Source organism: Eptatretus burgeri, chromosome 4 (assembly GCF_056783735.1).
Source record: "Eptatretus burgeri isolate ZD-2024b chromosome 4, Ebu_testis_v1, whole genome shotgun sequence".
Lineage (NCBI taxonomy): Eukaryota > Metazoa > Chordata > Myxini > Myxiniformes > Myxinidae > Eptatretus > Eptatretus burgeri.
In genome coordinates this window covers 81,408,961-81,431,387 of record NC_140964.1, presented here as the reverse complement: position 1 = coordinate 81,431,387, position 22,427 = coordinate 81,408,961, and the positions used below count along the sequence as shown (strand labels likewise).

Here is a 22,427-nt window from a genome sequence, read left to right as displayed (position 1 = left end):
CCAACATTGTCGGTTGTGCATGATCCCTGACTACAGGGTAAGGAGTTGGGCTGAAGGTCAAATTAAACTCGACACTTACACCTTGTCTGGAAACTTGCTAAGAGTGAGTTCGGGGGTTTATGATTTTTTTTTTTCTTGAAAGCTATATTCATTACAAGTCGAACGAGGTGCTGCACATTATTGTAGCATCCAAGTTGAATCCAGGGTGATTTTCTGGTCAAGAGCACCTTTTCACATTAGGTTGACCTTTGCCAGGTTACAGATCAAAGGGGGAATTTTTTTTTTTTAAAGAATGACACATTTTTTTAACTCGGCGGACCTGACAACTCCCAGGTGAATTTTTCGAGCAAAATCTTAGCAAGTCGGGCAACACCTCTGGTTGAGTATGTATGGAATGACCCACCAGGATGACAGTTTCTGGCTCGGCTGAGATTCAAACCCAGGCTAGACAGCTTCGAGGTTAGCGGGTGTACCTCGAGGCCATCCTGCCAGCCCAAGAGTAGTGGAGAATGTCAAATCAACACAGTGCAGTGTATGGGATTTAAACCTGAATTCACAGCAAGGATAAGTAAACAGAGCAAAACAGGAAACAAGTTGTCATAGCTATGGAATTGTCACCTCATACCATCATCGAGGATAACCAGAAGAGGGGCCAGCAAGTCACACATTCCTTGGACATATCCCACGTCCAAATGTTCCCACACGTAACTGCAAATAACAAGGAGGGGTTTGAGTGTGTGTCAGTCCCTCCAGGGAGCAAAAATGTAATATGCAAGGTGTGTGTGTGTGTGTGTGTGCAACACTGATGAAGAACTCTATTTCTTATTCTCCTTGTACTACTCTTCCACCTCCCAAACCCCGGGAGTACCTCCGGATGCGACATCCCCTCTGCTCCCACCTCATGTTTGTCTGTGTGTTGTACCGTCCTCCCAAAAGTGATGACTCCATCCACATTTCTCTCTCTCAGATGACATGGACCAACTTTTAATCACTCATCACAATTCTCTCTTCCTCATATGTGGTGATTTAAATTGCCATCATGTAAATTGGCTATGTGTTGGTACCTCTCTCACCAGCTAAGGCACTTCTGCAAAGGTCTTCGGTGACTATGCCTGGTGTTGGCTTAATGGTTCGGGTGGCAGGCTTTGGATCCTAGGATCCTGAGTTCAAATCCCGCTCGGCTGTTGAATTAATACCAGGTGGGGTTAACTCGGCCTGTCATCCTTCTGAGGTCGGCAAAATGAGTGCCAGCATGCTGGTATACTATGTCGGAGTGGCGACCCATCCAGGATTGTACCCAATAGCCAAGGAGACTGCTAAGGCAGCACCAACGCTCTCCACAGAGTATGGTCTCAATCTCGTCTTCCTCTCCTTCGGTGACTCCATGAGTCTGACTCAATCTGTGAACTTTCCTACCAGGATTTCTCCTCATGGAAAATCTTCCCTTCTGGATTTGGTGATGACCAACTTCCCCTCCAATGTATCTTGCTCGTTCTCTGTCCCAATTGGCTCTTCTGGCAATTGACTCAGGCAGATTGTCAGGGACTGCAAGCAGCCATCACACTTCAGGACTGGTCTCCTATATCTACCGCCACTGATATTAACTCTGCCTGAGAATTCTTCCACAGAAACCTGCTCTCTTATGCACAGATTCATCTCACTGTCCTCGCCTCGGTACTCTGAATATTGCGGTGATGCTGTTGCTTTAAAATAATTTGCATTGTCCTCCTGGAAGTCAAATTTTCACCCTGTCATTCACTCGAGGTCATCTTCCATCTGCTTGGAAGTCAACCAACATCACAGCATTACGTAATAAAGGTGCAAAAACAGATCCCTTTAACTACAGCCCATTTAGCTTGATGGAGTACTGCTCTGCCCTCTGGCCTGGCTCCCCAGCTTCACACCTTGCTCAGCTTGACACCATGGAAACCAAGGCTTTCAAGATCGTTGCCATCTCTCATGATGAAGCTGAGTCCATGGGTCTATCACGTTGCCAGTGTCAACAGGTCGGTGGTCTCTGTCTTCTTCCGCCTCCTTTCTGGTATTGCAATCTCTACCCTCTCTGTGATTTATCCCCCCCCCCACCAGCCCCAGTTATCTGTAGGATGCATGTGGTCCACCAGCAACCCCCTCCAAGTGAAAACTTCCAAAATCCGGAACCACTGCTCACCTCCACTCATTTGTTTCTCTTTTTTTTCCCCGCCTGTGGAACAAACTTCCACATCCTCTTCAATCTCATTCTTCCCTCCAAATCGTCAAGACAGGTGTTCACCACCATCTTAAATCATCCCCCATCCAAAACCATGATCTTACTTTTTTGACACACATGAGACCATCCTCCACCCCTCCCAAAATTTTGCTGATGTATCCATCTTGTCCACCCCTTATCTTCTCCCCTCAACCTCCATCATTACCTGCGTGCCTTGTTTATCCTTCCCCATCTATTTTCTCCCTCTGCCCTGCTGTTCATTTTGTTGTGTTGCGGCCTGATCCGTTCTGTATTCCAGCTCTTCCATGAGCCTCGACTATGTATACAAAAACAAGCACGACAGATATGCTCACTGCGTGGAATAGATTTATAAAGCACCACAATCAGATGTGATGTAACTAAGTAAAGCTAGAAAAAAAAACGATCACAAAAGTAAACCTGTCTAACTAAAAATACATTTGCATGTGGTACCGCGGCCACAAACTCATCAATAATCTTGTCAAATCTGATTCGTCGGTCACTGTCAGTGCACGAGAGATGGAGTGCAGTCAGATGCACAATTTGCATCATCGATGATTGCACGTTGTTTTTGACTTTTAAGGCCCATCTTGATAAATTAAATTTCACCTGAGCTGTTTTAAATCACCATTAGGAACACAAAAATGTGCAGAGCAACAGAAACTTTTGGGAAAGTCTTTCAAATTGTTCGGTATGTTGACCAGTGATGCTTGAGATGGTGGCAAATCAACCTGGTGCCTTGAAGAAGCTGAGGATTTGATACACTTTGGCAGGGAAGACCGCATCAGACAAATCTGTTGGATATTCTCGAACCGGTTTATGAGTCTCGTACTCTATTTCTTCAGATAACAACATACAAGAGTCCAAAGTAACCTTGAAGCAGTGATAGACCAGTAAAGCTTAAATCCTGTCATTCGAAGCCATGATCCCTGTGGAATATAAATAAAAGCACCAAACTAATTCAATGAGTAGAGATTTTTAGTAAGGCATCATTTTGCCAACTGCTGTCTGGATTGGTTTGAAATACAAAAGCATGGTCAGCCAACAACCCAAATTTTGTGACTGATTTTGACCTTGTATAATGCTAAAAACAACTTTTATTTAAAAAAATGTTTCTCTGCATTTCTACAGGGGCTGTTTGAAAGCTCTATCGACTATAAACACAATGGAATGGCAACATGTGTGATATTTATTGAATACATAACCTTCCACGCCTTAACCCGTTGAACCCTGAGCTCCGACTTTCAGCTCCCCCACCCCTGGGCTTCCTGGAGAAACATCCAGCCGCTCGGGTATGTGGAGGTTTGAATAGTGGCTGGTGAACCGGCCGCTCGGGTATGTAGAGGTTTGAATAGTGGCTGGTAAACCGGCCGCTCGGGTATGTGGAGGTTTGAATAGTGGCTGGTGAACCGGCTGCTCGGGTATGTGGAGGTTTGAATAGTGGCTGGTAAACTGGCCGCTCGGGTATGTGGAGGTTTGAATAGTGGCTGGTAAACCAGCCGCTTGGGTATGTGGAGGTTTGAATAGTGGCTGGTAAACCAGCCGCTTGGGTATGTGGAGGTTTGAATAGTGGCTGATAAACCGGCCGCTCAGGTAGAAGGAGGTTTGAATAGCGGCTGGCAAACCGGCCGCTCAGGTATATGGAGGTTTGAATAGTGGTTGTTAAACCGGCCACTCGGGTATATGGTGGTTTGAATAGTGGCTGGTGAACTGGCCACTTGGGTATATGGAGGTTTGAATAGCTGCTGGTAAACCAGGGTTAAAATTGTATTGGGTCACAGAATCAAATATATATATATATATATATATATATATATATATATATATATATATATATATATATATATATATATATATATATATATATATATATATATATATATGGGGTTTAGCCGTCTAGATATAAATAAAGAAGAATATTTCAAAAAACAGAAGTCAATTTCAAACACGGGAGGCTTGTGAGATTAGATTATCATTTTCTTTTCCACTTCACATCCTTAAATGCAACAGTCCTGTCTTGTATATGATAGGTCAAAACAAAGATGTGATGTCACATTTGTTTCGGTGAATTGGGGATCCACAAAGGCAAGACCTGCCTGCATAGAAATTATTGGAAAATTCATTCCAATGGAATTTGTTGCCTCATTTTTCACATAATGACATAAAAGTTAATTAAAAAACTACCTCTTAATGATCAGATCTACTTACTTTCCGGGGTCACTTGGATGAATTGTAAGATCATGATCCACTCGCCGCAAGGAGCTGTGTTGGTCATGCGAGTTTGACATGTTGACCTCAACACCACCCTTGGAAGTTGATATTTGTTTGACTTTGCCCTTCAAACCAGAGTGAATTTTAACAGCTTATCAAAGATCAATCCAACCAGATGTACAGCATGAGCAGTAACTCACCAGCACATGATCTCCCGCAGCTTCTCAAGGTTGTCTGCAGTGAAGTACCAGTAACTTCGGTCGCATCGGTGAACATCCTTGTCTATACGATGTAAGTTGGTGGCATAGTTGTCCAACTCCTCATCCTGTGGTATAATATTTCATTTATTGGAAGGAAAGGGGGAGGTATTATAATGAGACGCAGAATTTGGAGTGTATCAGTGCAGGTGAGGTCGTGGAAAACAGAAACCATTAAATGAACAAAAATCTGCAGTGCAGTGTCAGATATGTACAAGTAGTGGCTTTGTAAATAGGTTCGCCTTGCCATACACAGGTGTTGTGGAGCAGAGGCAGGAGCGTTACGAAACTTACCCCCTATATAGGGGTTGCGTGACCAATATTATGGCAATGGAAAAAAAACAACAGGTGAGGTTGTGGACATATTGCCGTGTATACGGAATGCATGCAAGAGAACCTGCACGTATGACCACAAATGCAGAGAGTGGCCCCAAGAAAACCAAAACGGTAATAGGCTAATATAATCTAGATGGGTACCTCCATGCATTGGAGAAAGAGGTGTACAGGGATGTTGGCAAAACCTGAATGTAGCTTGTGTGGATAGGTGAGGTTATAACCGGACGCAACAGGGATAAATAAATAATTGTGGCGGTAATGGGGTTTGGAGTCTCAAGGCGATGGTGATTTGAGATTGTCTCATTCGTCGTCATCAACCCGACATGCTTGGGAGGTTGGGGGGGGGCAGGAAAGGTGGGCTCGCTGTGATCTGTTCATGCCCCCATCGCTCCAAGCAGCTCCCACGCAGGGCTGCTCTCAGAACCAATCTTGCATGACAAACTGACTGAGAGCCCTCATATCCAGGTTGGGTAACTCCACCTGATGCCTCATCTCGCAATGTGTGAACCACATTACAACCCACAGCAAAGTGTATCCCTGTGCGCTTCAAGACAAACTAATTTGATGCATACACCCTGGTGCACTGATCCAATTTGTATTAGGTCAGGTCAGGTATGGGAGCATGCGCCGGAGCAGCGCGTCGCTGTGTCCACTTTCTTCCGGAACTCCAGGGGCCTCTGTCTGGGCATCCCCCAGGCAGATGTGTGGCCCATCCCCATCTATTGGAGATGCTGATCAACCTACTGCAACCACGAGGAACATGGTTGGCCCCTTGGACTCCTCCACTCCCGAGGCTCCCTCGCTGAGAGAATCTAGTGAACAGGATCAGCATCAGGAAAATGTGCCACATGCAGGTAACACTCACGGACTATACTGGTAACAAATCTCTTTGAGTCTCTCTCAGCAACCGCTCGTTGGACACAAAGTCTGACCAGCGAGAGCCAAGGATTCTCCGAAGAGACCTGGTACCAAAGGAATTAAGTCTCCTTCTCAGATCGCTGGTCAGAGTCCAATTATCATATCAGTAGAGCAAGACTAGAAGCATCAAGGACCGAAACACTCAGACTTTTGTCCTCCTGCACAGGTACCGGCAGTGCCACACCCCATAATCCAGTGAATCCATCACTCCCCAGGCCCAACCCAGATGTCCATTGACTTCTGGCTCACAGCCAGCAGACATAAATATCACTGCCAAGGTAAGTGAATCTCTCCCTGACCACAACATACTCACCACAAACAGGTACAGACAGGATAGCAGCATCCAAGATGTCATTCAAAGCCTGGATCTTAGTTTTGAGCCAGGAAACCCCTAATCCGAGTGGCTCCGACTCCTCATTCAGTACCTCGAGGGCTCCGAAAAGGATATCCAGTCTCCGCAAAGATGACTGCATCATCTGCGAAATCAAGGTCAGGGATCTTGACATTCCCAAACGATGCACCGCAGTGTGATCTCTCCGACATCCTCCCCAGAATCCAGTCCATACAATTGCTGAAAAGTGTGGGGCCAATACACACCCCTGATGAACTCCAGTAACAACTGGAAATAAGTCAGAGATGGTATCATCATATCTCACAGCACTCTTAGTACCACAGTATAGTTCATACAACAGATTGATCCATTTTGGTGGCACCCCACAAACACCAAGAATCCTCCAAAGGGCATCCTGATTCATTGAATCAAACGCTTTACAGAGATAAAGACAGGCTGCAAGCAGCCCCTGCCAAAATGCTCATCTGCGTTTGGTGAGGACCCGAAGTGCAAGGATATGGTCAATCGTTGACCTCTTTGGTGTAAAGCCTGACTGCTCTAGAAGCTGGTGCTCAAGCAGATGGTGGCGAACCCTATCAATAATTATCCGAGAAAATATATTGCAATGCAGCGTCACTCCTCGGTAGTTGGTGCAGTCCTGGTGATCACCCTTCCCTTTCCAGAGAGGGACAACAAAGCCCCCTCATCCAGTCAGTTGAGATGATGACTGTGTTCGAGGCAGAGCACAGAACTGTATGCAACGTCACGAATACAGCATTTCCACCAGCCTTGAGAAGTTCAGCATGGACGCCACAGATCCCAGGAGCTTTACCCATTTCAATCGGTTCACTGGAGCCTGTGTTTCCACAAACGAAGGTGGATCACAGTTGATCGGAGGGTCAGCAATAGGGATAGTATCACTACTGACATTGAACTCGACAGCTGGTGGATCAGCCTGGTATAGCCACTCAAAGTAACCAGCCCAGTGGGCCTTTACTTTGGACTCCTCTGACAAGAGCCCAATACCCTCCCGCTCTCACTGCAGTACACCGACGGATGGGCTTTGAGGAACGCAATGCAATTAATTCCTCTGTAAGCAGGATGAGAATCACTTGATCACAGGTGATGCTCCACCCACTCACATATTCCTCGCACATAGGCCTCCTTCTCCACCCTTAGTGCACTTGCAGTTTTATGCCTCAGCTCCCTGAACATCTCAGCTCTGCCATTCAGCCTGGCCCTGCGACTCTGATCAATGGTATCCAGTGTCCTTTGAGAGACAAAATTCTTCTCCGCCCTTCAGTGAGTTCCAAGACATCTACCGGCAACATCAAGGACGGTGGTCTTGAAGGCACTCCACAACTTTTCAGGATCCCCCAAAGCACCCAGAACTCCCAAATTTCTACGCAGCCTGTTCAGAAACTCCTCAGCTCCCCTCTCATCCTTGAGCTTGCCAACATCCAGCCTCGGCTGGGATAGTGCCATTCTCCAGGATTTAAGCTGAAACTTCAGAGTTGCTACAACAAGCAGTGGTCAGTATTGAGGAACTGCACTCCGGTAGACCCTGTAGTTCTGGATCATCCTCCATCGACCATCAACGAGCACATGGTCAATCTCCTTTGCCACACCACCAGCGTTGGAATACCAAGTCCAGCGATGAGCCTGTGGGCGCTAAAACCATGAACCAGCCACCCTAAGTCCATGACTTCTTGCAAAGTCAAGGAACTTCATGCTATTCTGGTTCACAGTTCCAAACCCATGGGGTCCAACACACGTCTCATAACCATCCCTATCAATTCGTCGATGCAACGAAATCCCCCAAGACAGGAAGAGTATCTCGCCTGGGGCACTGATCAACCACAGACTCGAGTGAGGCATCGAAAGCGTCCTTCATGGTGAGATCACTCGCCTCAGTTGGAGCACACACAGAGACCAGGGAAAGAACACCCAAGGAGTGACAAATCCTTAGTTTCATAATACGCTTGTTGACCGGTGTTTCCTCAATTATAATTGGAGTCAGCTTATTGGACACAGCTACAGCAACTCCTCAGGCATGGTAACCATCAGACGACCAGACCAAAAGTATGCGTAACCACCCGCCATGATCTCACCACTATCCGGTCTCCGAACCTCAGAGAGTGCTGCAATACCTATGTTCAAATGCTTGAGCTCAGATGATAACAGAGACAGGTGCTCATCCTCTCTTCAGGATAGGACATTCCAGGCACCCACCCGAAGGGACCGCTTCAGGTTAACCCAAAGAGACTGCCATCTGGTGGACGACACCTCAGCACCACTCCACCACACACCACCGCAATCTGACGCTGGAGATTTACCCCATGGTTTTCCTCCTCTTATCAAGGAATGGGGTTCCCAAAGGCTTTGCCACAATCCCTTCATACAGTGAGCTGCCCTGTGAAGGGCAGCAGCACAGGAGGTACTCCAATGGAGTGGGTTTTCCGATTTCCTTACATTTGTGGGTTTTGCGGAATGAAGTGTTTTACGGTGGCCGGAGTGCAAATCCTGTCCCCAACCTGCCTCTCGGTCCGCTGAAATAACACCAGGTGGGCTGACTCAGCCCGTCATCTTTCTGAGGTTAGCAAAATGTGTACTAGCTTATTGGTAACAGTGACACTACATCAGCGGCACAACCGCACTTCCAGAAAATGAGGCAACCAGCAGCCACGGGCTGCATAGAAAACAACAACCCCATTGTTATTCAACTCTTTCATGAGTCTCGACCTCTGCAAAGCAATACAAAATAAAAAAGAAATCCTGCATACAAGTTGTGGAGAAAATTTGAAGTCAAGGTCTGAAAATAGAATCATTATTTTAAGCACAGGAAATTCTCAGCATTGACCAGACAACCTAAACAAGAGGAAGAAGATGTGAAAAACTGGGGCATAACTGTTAGAAAGCGAACTCATCTATGTGAAGGTTATAGTGCCAGTCTGTGTCAGTGAACAAGAAAAACAATAGGTATTTTATCAACGAAGGTTTGATGGGAAATGGGAAATCAGGCTATGGCTAGCCTTTCAAACATTAGCCCTTCATCAGTACAAAAATATTGTTGTGTGGAAGGGGGATGGGGATACATAGCTGGACTGTGGTATGTATAACATGGTATGTGTGTTTCGAGTAACGTTACCATGTATCAGGGACATGTCAGACGATGTGTGATTTTTTTTTGTGGTGTTTTTTTTTTGTGTGTGTTTTGTTTTGCACAAACACCACACAACTTGTTTTGTATGGTGTTTCTGCAGTTGCGTGTGCTGTATTTTGTGTGTCATTTGTGTACTGGTGTGTTACTTAATAGGAGACATAATTAGAACTGCCACTTTATAACTGCTGACGGTGATAACCGGGTACCAAGACATCCCGCTTTGATGCAACCCCACTTTGATTGGACACCTGACCTTGACCCATTCGTTTTTCATTAATATTCAATTTAATTTAGAATGGGATGAAAATAAATTCAATTCAAATCAAATGGAAGACCAAATAGGTATAGTCCTGCAATGAAGTCATCAGAAGGAACCCAAACAAGCAAAAAGCAAAGAAGAAGTCATCAGGAGGAACCTGAATAGATTCGCATTTTAGCTGCTACTCCTCTACCCTCAAACCCATCCAGGCACAGCCAAGTGGTCAGGCACAGCCATGCCAAATAAATAAATAAGTTTCTTTTATTTTTAAATCAAGAACCAAGATTAAAAATAAAATAAAATTCTGGCTGCTGGACCATGTGTTCGATCAAGTTGAAACTTAAAACAAATTCCCCATCACTACTAGATCATAATTGTGAAGTTTCATTAAGATTCATTGAGCAGTTCCAGAGAAAACATTATTTAACATTTTCTTCAATCCAATATGGCTGCCAAACCATGTGACCTATAAATGATTCCTCAACAAACTTGCACACCCAATGCTTGGGGAACCTTAGTGTGAAGTTTCCCCTCGATCTGTCCAGCCGTTCTGGAGAAGAAGATTTTTATAGGTTTTTGGGTAAATGCAATATGGCTGCCAAACCATGTGACCTATAATGTCATATGTGTGAACTTTTTGTTCCCCATGGATAGGCAGTAATATGTGTAAAGTTTCACCTCGATCTGTTAAGCCACTTCAGAGAAGAAGATTTTTGAAGGTTTAAAAAAAACAAACAATATGGCTGCTGAATCACGTGAACAATGACATCATCCAAAAAATTTCTGGAGACCATTTTATCCTAAGATGACCCCCAAATAGTTTTTATAATGATCAGATGTAGCGTTCTACATATGCAATTATGACATCTTAATGAAGGCACCTATGATATCATTAAAAATAAAAAAATCACTCCTCCCCATGAAGAGTACTTGTTGTGTGCCAAGTTTCAATTTTTTCCTTGGTGTGGTTTCAGAGATAAAGATGTCCAAAGTTTTCCATTTTCCAACATGGCTGTGACACCAAGTGACCTATGATGTCATAATTATGACCAAATCATTCTGGATGAGTAGTCGCACCTGTGGTGAAAATTTCATCTCAATCCGACAAGTGGTTGCAGAGAAAACCATGAAAGTTCTGCGTGAACAAACAAACGGACAAACAAACAAATGGACCCAAATGCAAAACCCTCTCCTTCAGCGAGGGAAATAAGCACATATGGAAAATAAACACATGCCGAAAATAAACACATGCGGAAAATAAACACAGACGGAAAATAAACACATATGGAAAATAATCACAGACGGAAAATAAACACATATGGAAAATAAACACATATGGAAAATAAACACAGACGGAAAATAAACACATATGGAAAATAAACACAGATGGAAAAGAAACACAGATGGAAAATAAAAACAAGCGGAAAATAAACACAGACGGAAAATAAACACATATGGAAAATAAACACAAACGGAAAATAAACACATATGGAAAATAAACACATATGGAAAATAAACACAAACGGAAAATAAACACAGACGGAAAATAAACACAGATGGAAAATAAAAACAAGTGGAAAATAAACACAGACGGAAAATAAACACAAAGGGAAAATAAACACAAAGGGAAAATAAACACAGACGGAAAATAAACACATATGGAAAATAAACACATACGGAAAATAAACACAGACGGAAAATAAACACAGATGGAAAATAAACACAGACGTAAAATAAACACATATGGAAAATAAACACATATGGAAAATAAACACATATGGAAAATAAACACATATGGGAAATAAACACATATGGAAAATAAACACATATGGAAAATAAACACAAACGGAAAATAAACACAGACGGAAAATAAACACATATGGAAAATAAACACAGATGGAAAATAAAAACAAGTGGAAAATAAACACAGACGGAAAATAAACACATATGGAAAATAAACACAAAGGGAAAATAAACACATATGGAAAATAAACACAGACGGAAAATAAACACATATGGAAAATAAACACAGACGGAAAATAAACACAGATGGAAAATAAACACAGACGGAAAATAAACACATATGGAAAATAAACACATATGGAAAATAAACACATATGGAAAATAAACACAGACGGAAAATAAACACATATGGAAAATAAACACATATGGAAAATAAACACAGGTGGAAAATAAACACAAACGGAAAATAAATACATATGGAAAATAAAAACAAGCGGAAAATAAACACATGCGGAAAATAAACACAAACAGAAAATAAACACATATGGAAAATAAAAACAAGCGGAAAATAAACACATGCGGAAAATAAAAACATGCGGAAAATAAACACAGACGGAAAATAAACACATACGGAAAATAAACACATGCGGAAAATAAACACATGTGGAAAATAAAAACATGCGGAAAATAAACACATATGGAAAATAAAAACATGCGGAAAATAAACACGTGGAAAATAAACACAGACGGAAAATAAACACATATGGAAAATAATCACAGACGGAAAATAAACACATATGGAAAATAAACACATATGGAAAATAAACACATATGGAAAATAAACACAGACGGAAAATAAACACATATGGAAAATAAACACAGATGGAAAAGAAACACAGATGGAAAATAAAAACAAGCGGAAAATAAACACAGACGGAAAATAAACACATATGGAAAATAAACACAAACGGAAAATAAACACATATGGAAAATAAACACAGACGGAAAATAAACACAGACGGAAAATAAACACAGACGGAAAATAAACACAGATGGAAAATAAAAACAAGTGGAAAATAAACACAGACGGAAAATAAACACATGGAAAATAAACACAAAGGGAAAATAAACACATATGGAAAATAAACACAGACGGAAAATAAACACATATGGAAAATAAACACATACGGAAAATAAACACAGACGGAAAATAAACACATACGGAAAATAAACACAGATGGAAAATAAACACAGGCGTAAAATAAACACAGGCGTAAAATAAACACATATGGAAAATAAACACATATGGAAAATAAACACATATGGAAAATAAACACATATGGAAAATAAACACATATGGAAAATAAACACAGACGGAAAATAAACACAGACGGAAAATAAACACAGATGGAAAATAAAAACAAGTGGAAAATAAACACAGACGGAAAATAAACACATATGGAAAATAAACACAAAGGGAAAATAAACACATATGGAAAATAAACACAGACGGAAAATAAAAACAAGTGGAAAATAAACACAGACGGAAAATAAACACATATGGAAAATAAACACAAAGGGAAAATAAACACATATGGAAAATAAACACAGACGGAAAATAAACACATACGGAAAATAAACACAGACGGAAAATAAACACATACGGAAAATAAACACGTGGAAAATAAACACATGTGGAAAATAAACACATGTGGAAAATAAAAACATGCGGAAAATAAACACATGTGGAAAATAAACACATATCGAAAATAAAAACATGCGGAAAATAAACACATGTGGGAAATAAAAACATGCGGAAAATAAACACATATGGAAAATAAACACATGCGAAAAATAAACACATGGAAAATAAACACATGCGGAAAATAAACATATGCGGAAAATAAACACATGCGGAAAATAAACACATACGGAAAATAAACAGATGTGGAAAATAAACATATGGAAAATAAAAACACGCGGAAAATAAACACATGTGGAAAATAAAAACATGCGGAAAATAAACACAGACGGAAAATAAACACATGTGGAAAATAAACACATGGAAAATAAAAACATGTGGAAAATAAACACATGCGGAAAATAAACATATGCGGAAAATAAACACATGCGGAAAATAAACACATACGGAAAATAAACAGATGTGGAAAATAAACATATGGAAAATAAAAACACGCGGAAAATAAACACATGTGGAAAATAAAAACATGCGGAAAATAAAGACAGACGGAAAATAAACACATGTGGAAAATAAACACATATGGAAAATAAACACATATGGAAAATAAACACATGTGGAAAATAAAAACATGCGGAAAATAAAAACATGCGGAAAATAAACAAATGCGGAAAATAAACACATGCGGAAAATAAAAACATGCGGAAAATAAACACATGTGGAAAATAAAAAACATGTGGAAAATAAAAAACATGTGGAAAATAAACACATGCGAAAAATAAACACATGGAAAATAAAAACATGTGGAAAATAAACACATGCGAAAAATAAACACATGGAAAATAAAAACATGTGGAAAATAAACACATGCGGAAAATAAACACAAACGGAAAATAAACACATGCGGAAAATAAACACATGCAGAAAATAAACACATGGAAAATAAAAAAAAGTGGAAAATAAACACATGCGAAAAATAAACACATGGAAAATAAAAACATGTGGAAAATAAACACATGCGGAAAATAAACACAAACGGAAAATAAACACATGCGGAAAATAAACACATGCAGAAAATAAACACATGGAAAATAAAAACATGCGGAAAATAAAAACATGCGGAAAATAAACACATATGGAAAATAAAAACATGCGGAAAATAAACACATGCGGAAAATAAACACATGCAGAAAATAAACACAAATGGAAAATAAACACATATGGTAAATAAACACATGCGGAAAATAAAAACATGCGGAAAATAAAAACATGCGGAAAATAAACAAATGCGGAAAATAAACACATGTGGAAAATAAACACATATGGAAAATAAAAACATGCGGAAAATAAACACGTGGAAAATAAAAAACATGTGGAAAATAAACAACGCGGAAAATAAACATATGGAAAATAAAAACATGCGGAAAATAAACACATGCGAAAAATAAACACATATGGAAAATAAAAACATGTGGAAAATAAACACATGCGGAAAATAAAAACATGCAGAAAATAAACACATATGGTAAATAAACACATATGGAAAATAAACACATGCGGAAAATAAACACATATGGAAAATAAACACATGCAGAAAATAAACACATATGGTAAATAAACACATATGGAAAATAAACACATGCGGAAAATAAACACATGCAGAAAATAAACACATATGGTAAATAAACACATATGGAAAATAAACACATGCGGAAAATAAACACATGGAAAATAAAAACATGTGGAAAATAAACACATGCGGAAAATAAACATATGCGGAAAATAAACACATGCGGAAAATAAACACATACGGAAAATAAACAGATGTGGAAAATAAACATATGGAAAATAAAAACACGCGGAAAATAAACACATGTGGAAAATAAAAACATGCGGAAAATAAACACAGACGGAAAATAAACACATGTGGAAAATAAACACATGGAAAATAAAAACATGTGGAAAATAAACACATGCGGAAAATAAACATATGCGGAAAATAAACACATGCGGAAAATAAACACATACGGAAAATAAACAGATGTGGAAAATAAACATATGGAAAATAAAAACACGCGGAAAATAAACACATGTGGAAAATAAAAACATGCGGAAAATAAAGACAGACGGAAAATAAACACATGTGGAAAATAAACACATGTGGAAAATAAACACATATGGAAAATAAACACATGTGGAAAATAAAAACATGCGGAAAATAAAAACATGCGGAAAATAAACAAATGCGGAAAATAAACACATGCGGAAAATAAAAATATGCGGAAAATAAACACATGTGGAAAATAAAAAACATGTGGAAAATAAAAAACATGTGGAAAATAAACACATGCGAAAAATAAACACATGGAAAATAAAAACATGTGGAAAATAAACACATGCGAAAAATAAACACATGGAAAATAAAAACATGTGGAAAATAAACACATGCGGAAAATAAACACAAACGGAAAATAAACACATGCGGAAAATAAACACATGCAGAAAATAAACACATGGAAAATAAAAACATGTGGAAAATAAACACATGCGAAAAATAAACACATGGAAAATAAAAACATGTGGAAAATAAACACATGCGGAAAATAAACACAAACGGAAAATAAACACAAACGGAAAATAAACACATGCGGAAAATAAACACATGGAAAATAAAAACATGCGGAAAATAAAAACATGCGGAAAATAAACACATATGGAAAATAAAAACATGCGGAAAATAAACACATGCGGAAAATAAACACATGCAGAAAATAAACACAAATGGAAAATAAACACATATGGTAAATAAACACATGCGGAAAATAAAAACATGCGGAAAATAAAAACATGCGGAAAATAAACAAATGCGGAAAATAAACACATGTGGAAAATAAACACATATGGAAAATAAAAACATGCGGAAAATAAACACGTGGAAAATAAACACATGTGGAAAATAAAAAACATGTGGAAAATAAACAACGCGGAAAATAAACAGATATGGAAAATAAAAACATGCGGAAAATAAACACATGCGAAAAATAAACACATATGGAAAATAAAAACATGTGGAAAATAAACACATGCGGATAATAAAAACATGCAGAAAATAAACACATATGGTAAATAAACACATATGGAAAATAAACACATGCGGAAAATAAACACATATGGAAAATAAACACATGCAGAAAATAAACACATATGGTAAATAAACACATATGGAAAATAAACACATGCGGAAAATAAACACATGCAGAAAATAAACACATATGGTAAATAAACACATATGGAAAATAAACACATGCGGAAAATAAACACATGCAGAAAATAAACACATATGGAAAATAAACACATGCAGAAAATAAACACATATGGTAAATAAACACATGCAGAAAATAAACACATATGGAAAATAAACACATGCAGAAAATAAACACATATGGAAAATAAACACATGCAGAAAATAAACACATGCAGAAAATAAACACATATGGTAAATAAACACATATGGTAAATAAACACATGCAGAAAATAAACACATATGGAAAATAAACACATGCAGAAAATAAACACATATGGAAAATAAACACATATGGAAAATAAACACATATGGAAAATAAACACATGCGGAAAATAAACACATATGGAAAATAAACACATGCAGAAAATAAACGAAAAATAAACACATATGGAAAATAAACACAGATGGAAAATAAACACATTTGGAAAATAAACGCATTTGGAAAATAAACACAGACGGAAAATAAACTCATGTGGAAAATAAAAGCATGTGGAAAGTAAAAGCATGTGGAAAGTAAACAAATGTGCCAGGCTTTTGAATATAAGCGCATTTGAAAAAATGGAAGGGAACTCGTTAGAGCGTATACGTCCACCATGCAATGTATGATCCACGAGAACATATCAGGCCCATTACATTTTTGAAATATCATGCTATATGTCGTTTTTGGCCCTATCTCTTAATGGTGAAGAATCACTTTAAAATGAAACTCTCTTGTCCGGAACTGGATTCGGGTCTTCACCAAAACCGATTCAATCCGTCCTTGTCACCACTCAACCTGTCCACCAAGTTTCAGCTGAATCCTTCCATAATGTCAGGTCAGGTTCGATGTCAGGTCAGATCAGATTAGATCTGTGACTTGCTACAGGTACCATGTAAACCTGTACTAACCTGTTCCATGGTCGGGTTGTCGGCGTCTAAACCATCTCCCCCAAGTTTCTTGGTGAGGAGGGTGTATAATATGGACAACCAGCAGGATGAAGAACAGAACCTCTCAAAGGGTGGAGGAGCTCCTTGTGAGCCAATGACCATCCATATAGTGCCCAACTGTGTCTGTGGATGTCCTACTGCAGTTGGATCAATTTTTATTAGCAAGTTGGTAGCAGGATTTGCACTCCGGCCACCGTAAAACCCTTCTTTCCGTAAAACATTCCAAAAGTATTTTTTAAAATCTGAAAACCCACTCCGTGGGAGTATCTCCTTTGCAGCTGCCCTTCGCATGGCAGCTCACCATATGACGGGATTGCGGCAAAGCCTTTGGGACCCCCAATCTTTGATGATAGGAAGGAAACCACGTGGTAACCTTCCTGGGTCAGATTGCGGTAGTGTGTATCGGGGTGGTGCTGAGGTGTCGTCCACCAGACAGCGGTCTCCTTGGGTTAACCTGAGGCAGTCCCTTTGGGTGAGTGCTTGGAATGTCCTATCCTTAAGAGAGGATGATCACCTGTCTTTGTTATCATCTGGGCTCAAGCGTTTGGACACCAGTATTGCAGCATTCTCTGCGGTTCGGAGACCGGATTGCGGAGAGATCATGGTGGGTGGTTACACCTACTATTGGTCTGGTCGCTCTGATGGTTGCCAAGCCCAAGGAGTTGTTGTAGCTATGTCCAATAAGCTGACTCCAATGATAATTGAAGAAACACCGGTCAACGAGCGTATTATGAGACTAAGGATTCGTCACTCCTTGGGTGTCATTTCCCTGGTCTCTGTATATGCTCCAACGAAGGCGAGTGACCTCACCGTGAAGAATGCATTCTATGCCACTCTCGAGTCTGTGGTCGATCAGTGCCCCAGGCGATATATTCTTCTTGTCTTGGGGGATTTCAATGCATCGACTGGCACTGAAAGGGATTATTATGAGACGTATTGGTCCCCATGGGCCTGGAACCGTGAACCAGAATAGCACTAAGTTTAAGCACTAAGCACGAAGAATAGCAGTAGCACAATCTCAAAAGATCGGCTGTGTGTTTGCAGCAACGGCAGGTCTCTCTCAGGGGTCTCTGCAGACTTTCTCAAAGTTGAGTTTCCGGTCATTATCTGTCCCGTATTAACTGTTCATTTTCTCACCTACATGTTACTGTGTGTTCCTAATTCGGTTTTCTTTCAAAAATCGTGCTATTTTGTGAGTTTTCGTCGACCTTGTCTTACCGGGTTCCTCGAGGCCAAACCATCCTTCCCCTCTGGGTGTACGATCGTTTGTATTTGTATTCTCTCCTTATTACCTTCAATTCCTATTTTCTACACTTCCCCAACACCCCCATCCTTCCCAACTAAAAACTCTGTTTCTTGTCTTAAACTCAAAAGAAAAAAAAAACTACCTTTCTACCTGCGTACCCACAAGTCCCGATCCTTCTTCTTCTTTTTCCTCTTTTTCTTCTTCTTCTTCCTCCTTCTGCCAGCACATCATCTTTATTCTACTTGAGCTGACCCATTCTCGCCATTACCTTCACGATTTCTTCCTATAACCTTCCATTTCCGAATCTTACCTATTCTTCAAAAATCCATCAAAAAATAAATCTTCCTTGTATCCTTTCTTACCAAACACCTCCTGTAACCAGGTGTCTCTCTCTCCTCTTCCTGATACTTTTCATCAACCCAGAAGCTTCACTCTGCGTTTACCATTCCAAATTCACCATAAACCTCCACGATTTCACTTCAACCTTCCCTTTTCCGAATGTAATGCAATCCTTATTTAAAAATTAATTAATTAATTCACTTTTGATTATACACCTCCCATAGCCATGTGCTTCTCCTGTAACCACATGATCTGTTTCCACCCTCTGCGTTTACTGAACCAAATTCACCACCATTCACCTCACCTTTCCATCACCTAATCTGATGAAAACTCTATCTCTCAAAAAAAAAAAATAATAATAATAATAGAAACGATCTCTGATAATGCTTCATCTTCCTCTTTCACACGTGTGGTACAGTACTCATTACTGTATCATAATGCACTACTCCTTTTCTATTTCAACAGACTGTTCTCAACTCAACCTTTCCCTCATACCTCATATTCACCCCCCTCACTCACCCTTATCAAAGTTGCCCCCCCTCACATTCACAAAGCTGCCTCCTTCCCCTGCCCTCTCACCTCCATCTCATCACTCCACCTCCTCAAATGCCTTCTGCCCCCTCTTTTGCCCCCCTCTCCCCCAGCACCACAGAGCCTCTTCTCATCCTCACCCGGCCCCTCCCCAAGCTATTCTGCAACCCCCACATTTTTTCAACAACTTTCCTTACTCCCCCCCCTCCTACCATGTCATACCCTCCCTTTCCCCTCCCATCCCTTGCACCCAACACCTCCTCCCTCCCTCTTCATTAACAGTGTGGACCTCAAATATCCAGGGCCTTCACAGAAATCTGACATCTTTCCATGCAGGTTGCCACTGACAAACCAGGCATAATCTGCCGAACAGAAACTTTCCTCCCTCAAGACATCTGTGACTCCCAAGTATCTCTCCCTGTTTACGCCCTCCTCCGGTATGACAGAGCTGAGCCTCATCCAGGTGGAGGAGTTGCTCTCTTCATCAAGGACTCTATTCCTCACTCTCCATGCACTGCCCTCACTCCCCCAAACCCACAGGAGGAATACCTCTGGCTACGGCTTCCCTCCACTCCCACCACATATATATATATATATATATATATATATATATATATATATATATCTATATATATATATATATATATTTATATATGTACTGTACCATCCACCAAACAGTGATGACTCCATTTACACCTCACTATCCGAAAACATGGACCAACTTCAATCTTCTCATCTGAACTCTCTCTTCCTCATATGTGGTGACTTCAATTGTCATCATGCCAGTTGGCTAGGTGTGGGTACCTCTCTCACCTGTCATGGCACTTCAGCAAAACTTTCTGTGACTCATTACTGTATCATAATAGTGATATTTTCCTTTGCCACACCTGACTCAATCAGTCCATTTCCTGACCCGGATCTAAACCAATGGTACTTTATCTCTTCTGGATCTGATTTTGACAAATTTCCCTGAAAATATCTGCTGTTCTTCAAACGCTCCAATTGGTTCATCTGACCACATGCTTGTCAGAGTCGATATCTCTCTGGCTGTTATCAGAGAACCACCTCATCGCCGTCGAGTCTGGCATTTCACTCAGGCTGACTGGCAGGGTCTCCAAGCAGCCATCAAACTTCGAGACTGGTCTCCCATCGCTACTTTCTCCAACATCAACTAATCCTGGGAATTCTTTCAAAGAAACTTGCTCTCCCTCCTGCACAGATTTATACACTCTCGTCTTCAGTTGTCCTATCTTTCCTCCCACCCTTGGTGCACTGAAGCTTGTGGCGAGGCAGTTGTCCTGAAACAACTTGCCTTTGCTTCATGGAAAGCAAACCCAACTGAGGGTAATCTCAGTTCCTTCCATAAAGCTCGGAAAAAGTGTGTATCTATTCCCAGGAGAGCCAGAAAGCAACATCTTTCAAAGCTCAAGTCTGAACTCTCAAACCTCTCTCCCTCCTCCAAATCCTGGTGGCGTTTAATCAAATCTGTCTCTGGTGTATGTTCCCCCTCCATCCCCTCCTTTACCTCAAATGGCCGCACTGCTGATACTGCACGTGAAAAGGCTGAATGCCTAAACTTGGTGTTTGCATCTAAATCTAGTGTCCGAAACCCATCGCTTTCTGTACTCACCTTACCCAGTCGTACCCAACTGTCCCTGGACTCTGTGTCCTTTTCGTTTGACAAAGTGAAGAGCTTGCTGTCAAACCTCGACTCATTCTGCAACCGGTTCAGACAGCATCAGCCCACGTGTCCTAAAAACCTGCACCTCTGTGCTTGCTCAACCTCTCTCTGTTCTATTCACCCTCTAATTTGCTTCAGGTCATCTGCCATCTGTTTGGAAATCAGCAAACATTACTGCCCTACATAAAAAGGTGCAAAAACAGATCCCTGCAACTACAGAGCAATCAGCCTTCTCCCAATCATAGGCAAGGTATTGGAATCCATAATCATTTCAGAAATTAAATCCTTCCTCTTCTCCAATGGCTTGATTTCCAATCATCAATTTGTTTTCAGACCAGGTCACTCTACCCTGGATATGCTGCCTCTGGTCGCCCAACAATGGATGGAGGTCCTCAATGCCAGATATGAAATCAGAGCCATAATCCCTGGATATATCACGTGCTTTTGAGATGGTCTGGCACCCTGCCCTGCTCACCAAACTCTCTTCCTATGGTATCCAAGGCCATCTCCACTCATGGCTTGTAGACTTCCTCTCCTGTCGCAGCCAACGTGTGGCCCTAAATGGAGTTCTTTCATCCCCTCTTCCTGTCCAGGCTGGAATTCCTCAAGGCAGCATTCTGGGCCCTGTTCTTTTTCTGGTTTTCATCAATGATCTCTCTGACTCTGGAAAATCCTCTTTATCTCTTGGCTGATGACTCCACCCTGTGCCATACCATCTGTCATCCCTCAGAGCGGCATGCAGCAGCTTCTTCGCTCTCTGCAGATCTGGGTAAAATCACAAACTGGTCCAACACGTGGAACATGTCTTTCAATCTGGACAAATCTCACACTCTCACTTTGTCTCTCCGAAAGGACTGTTTGGAAAAAACCCCCCTCTCTACTTTCCCAACAATCTTCTGGAAGAAGTCCTTTCTTTCAAGCTTCTGGATCTCACGATCTGCCATGATCTTTCCTGGAAAAGCCACATTTCCTACCTGGTCTCCAAAGCCAGTCGCCGACTGGGAATTCTCCATCGTGCAAAAGTCCTTCCTCGGCACAATGAGTTCCTGACCACATAAAAAGCTTTCCTCCACAGCCTGATGGAGTACTGCTCTCCCCTCTGGGCTGGTGCTCCTGCCTCCCACCTTTCTCGGCTTCACGCTGTAGAAACCAAGGCATTTCGGATCATTGGTATCTCCCGTGATGAGGCTGAGTCTTTGAGCCTCTCACTCTCTCACTGCAGCAGGTCAGTAGTCTTTCTGTCTTCTACCGTCTC

General features: G+C 40.8%; 1 protein-coding gene across 4 annotated transcripts in view; it reads right to left on the bottom strand.

Annotated features, from left to right (window-relative positions):
• Positions 1 to 22,427, bottom strand: part of SGSM2 (small G protein signaling modulator 2) — a 171,594-nt gene that overhangs the window by 34,113 nt on the left and 115,054 nt on the right. For all 4 annotated transcript variants that reach the window (XM_085878954.1, XM_085878956.1, XM_085878955.1 and 1 more), the window contains 2 exons: positions 4,639 to 4,763; positions 626 to 708 (listed from right to left, as the gene is read on the bottom strand). In XM_085878954.1, coding sequence (XP_085735080.1) covers positions 626 to 708; positions 4,639 to 4,763 — 208 coding nt within the window. The remainder of the gene's footprint in view (positions 1 to 625; positions 709 to 4,638; positions 4,764 to 22,427) is intronic.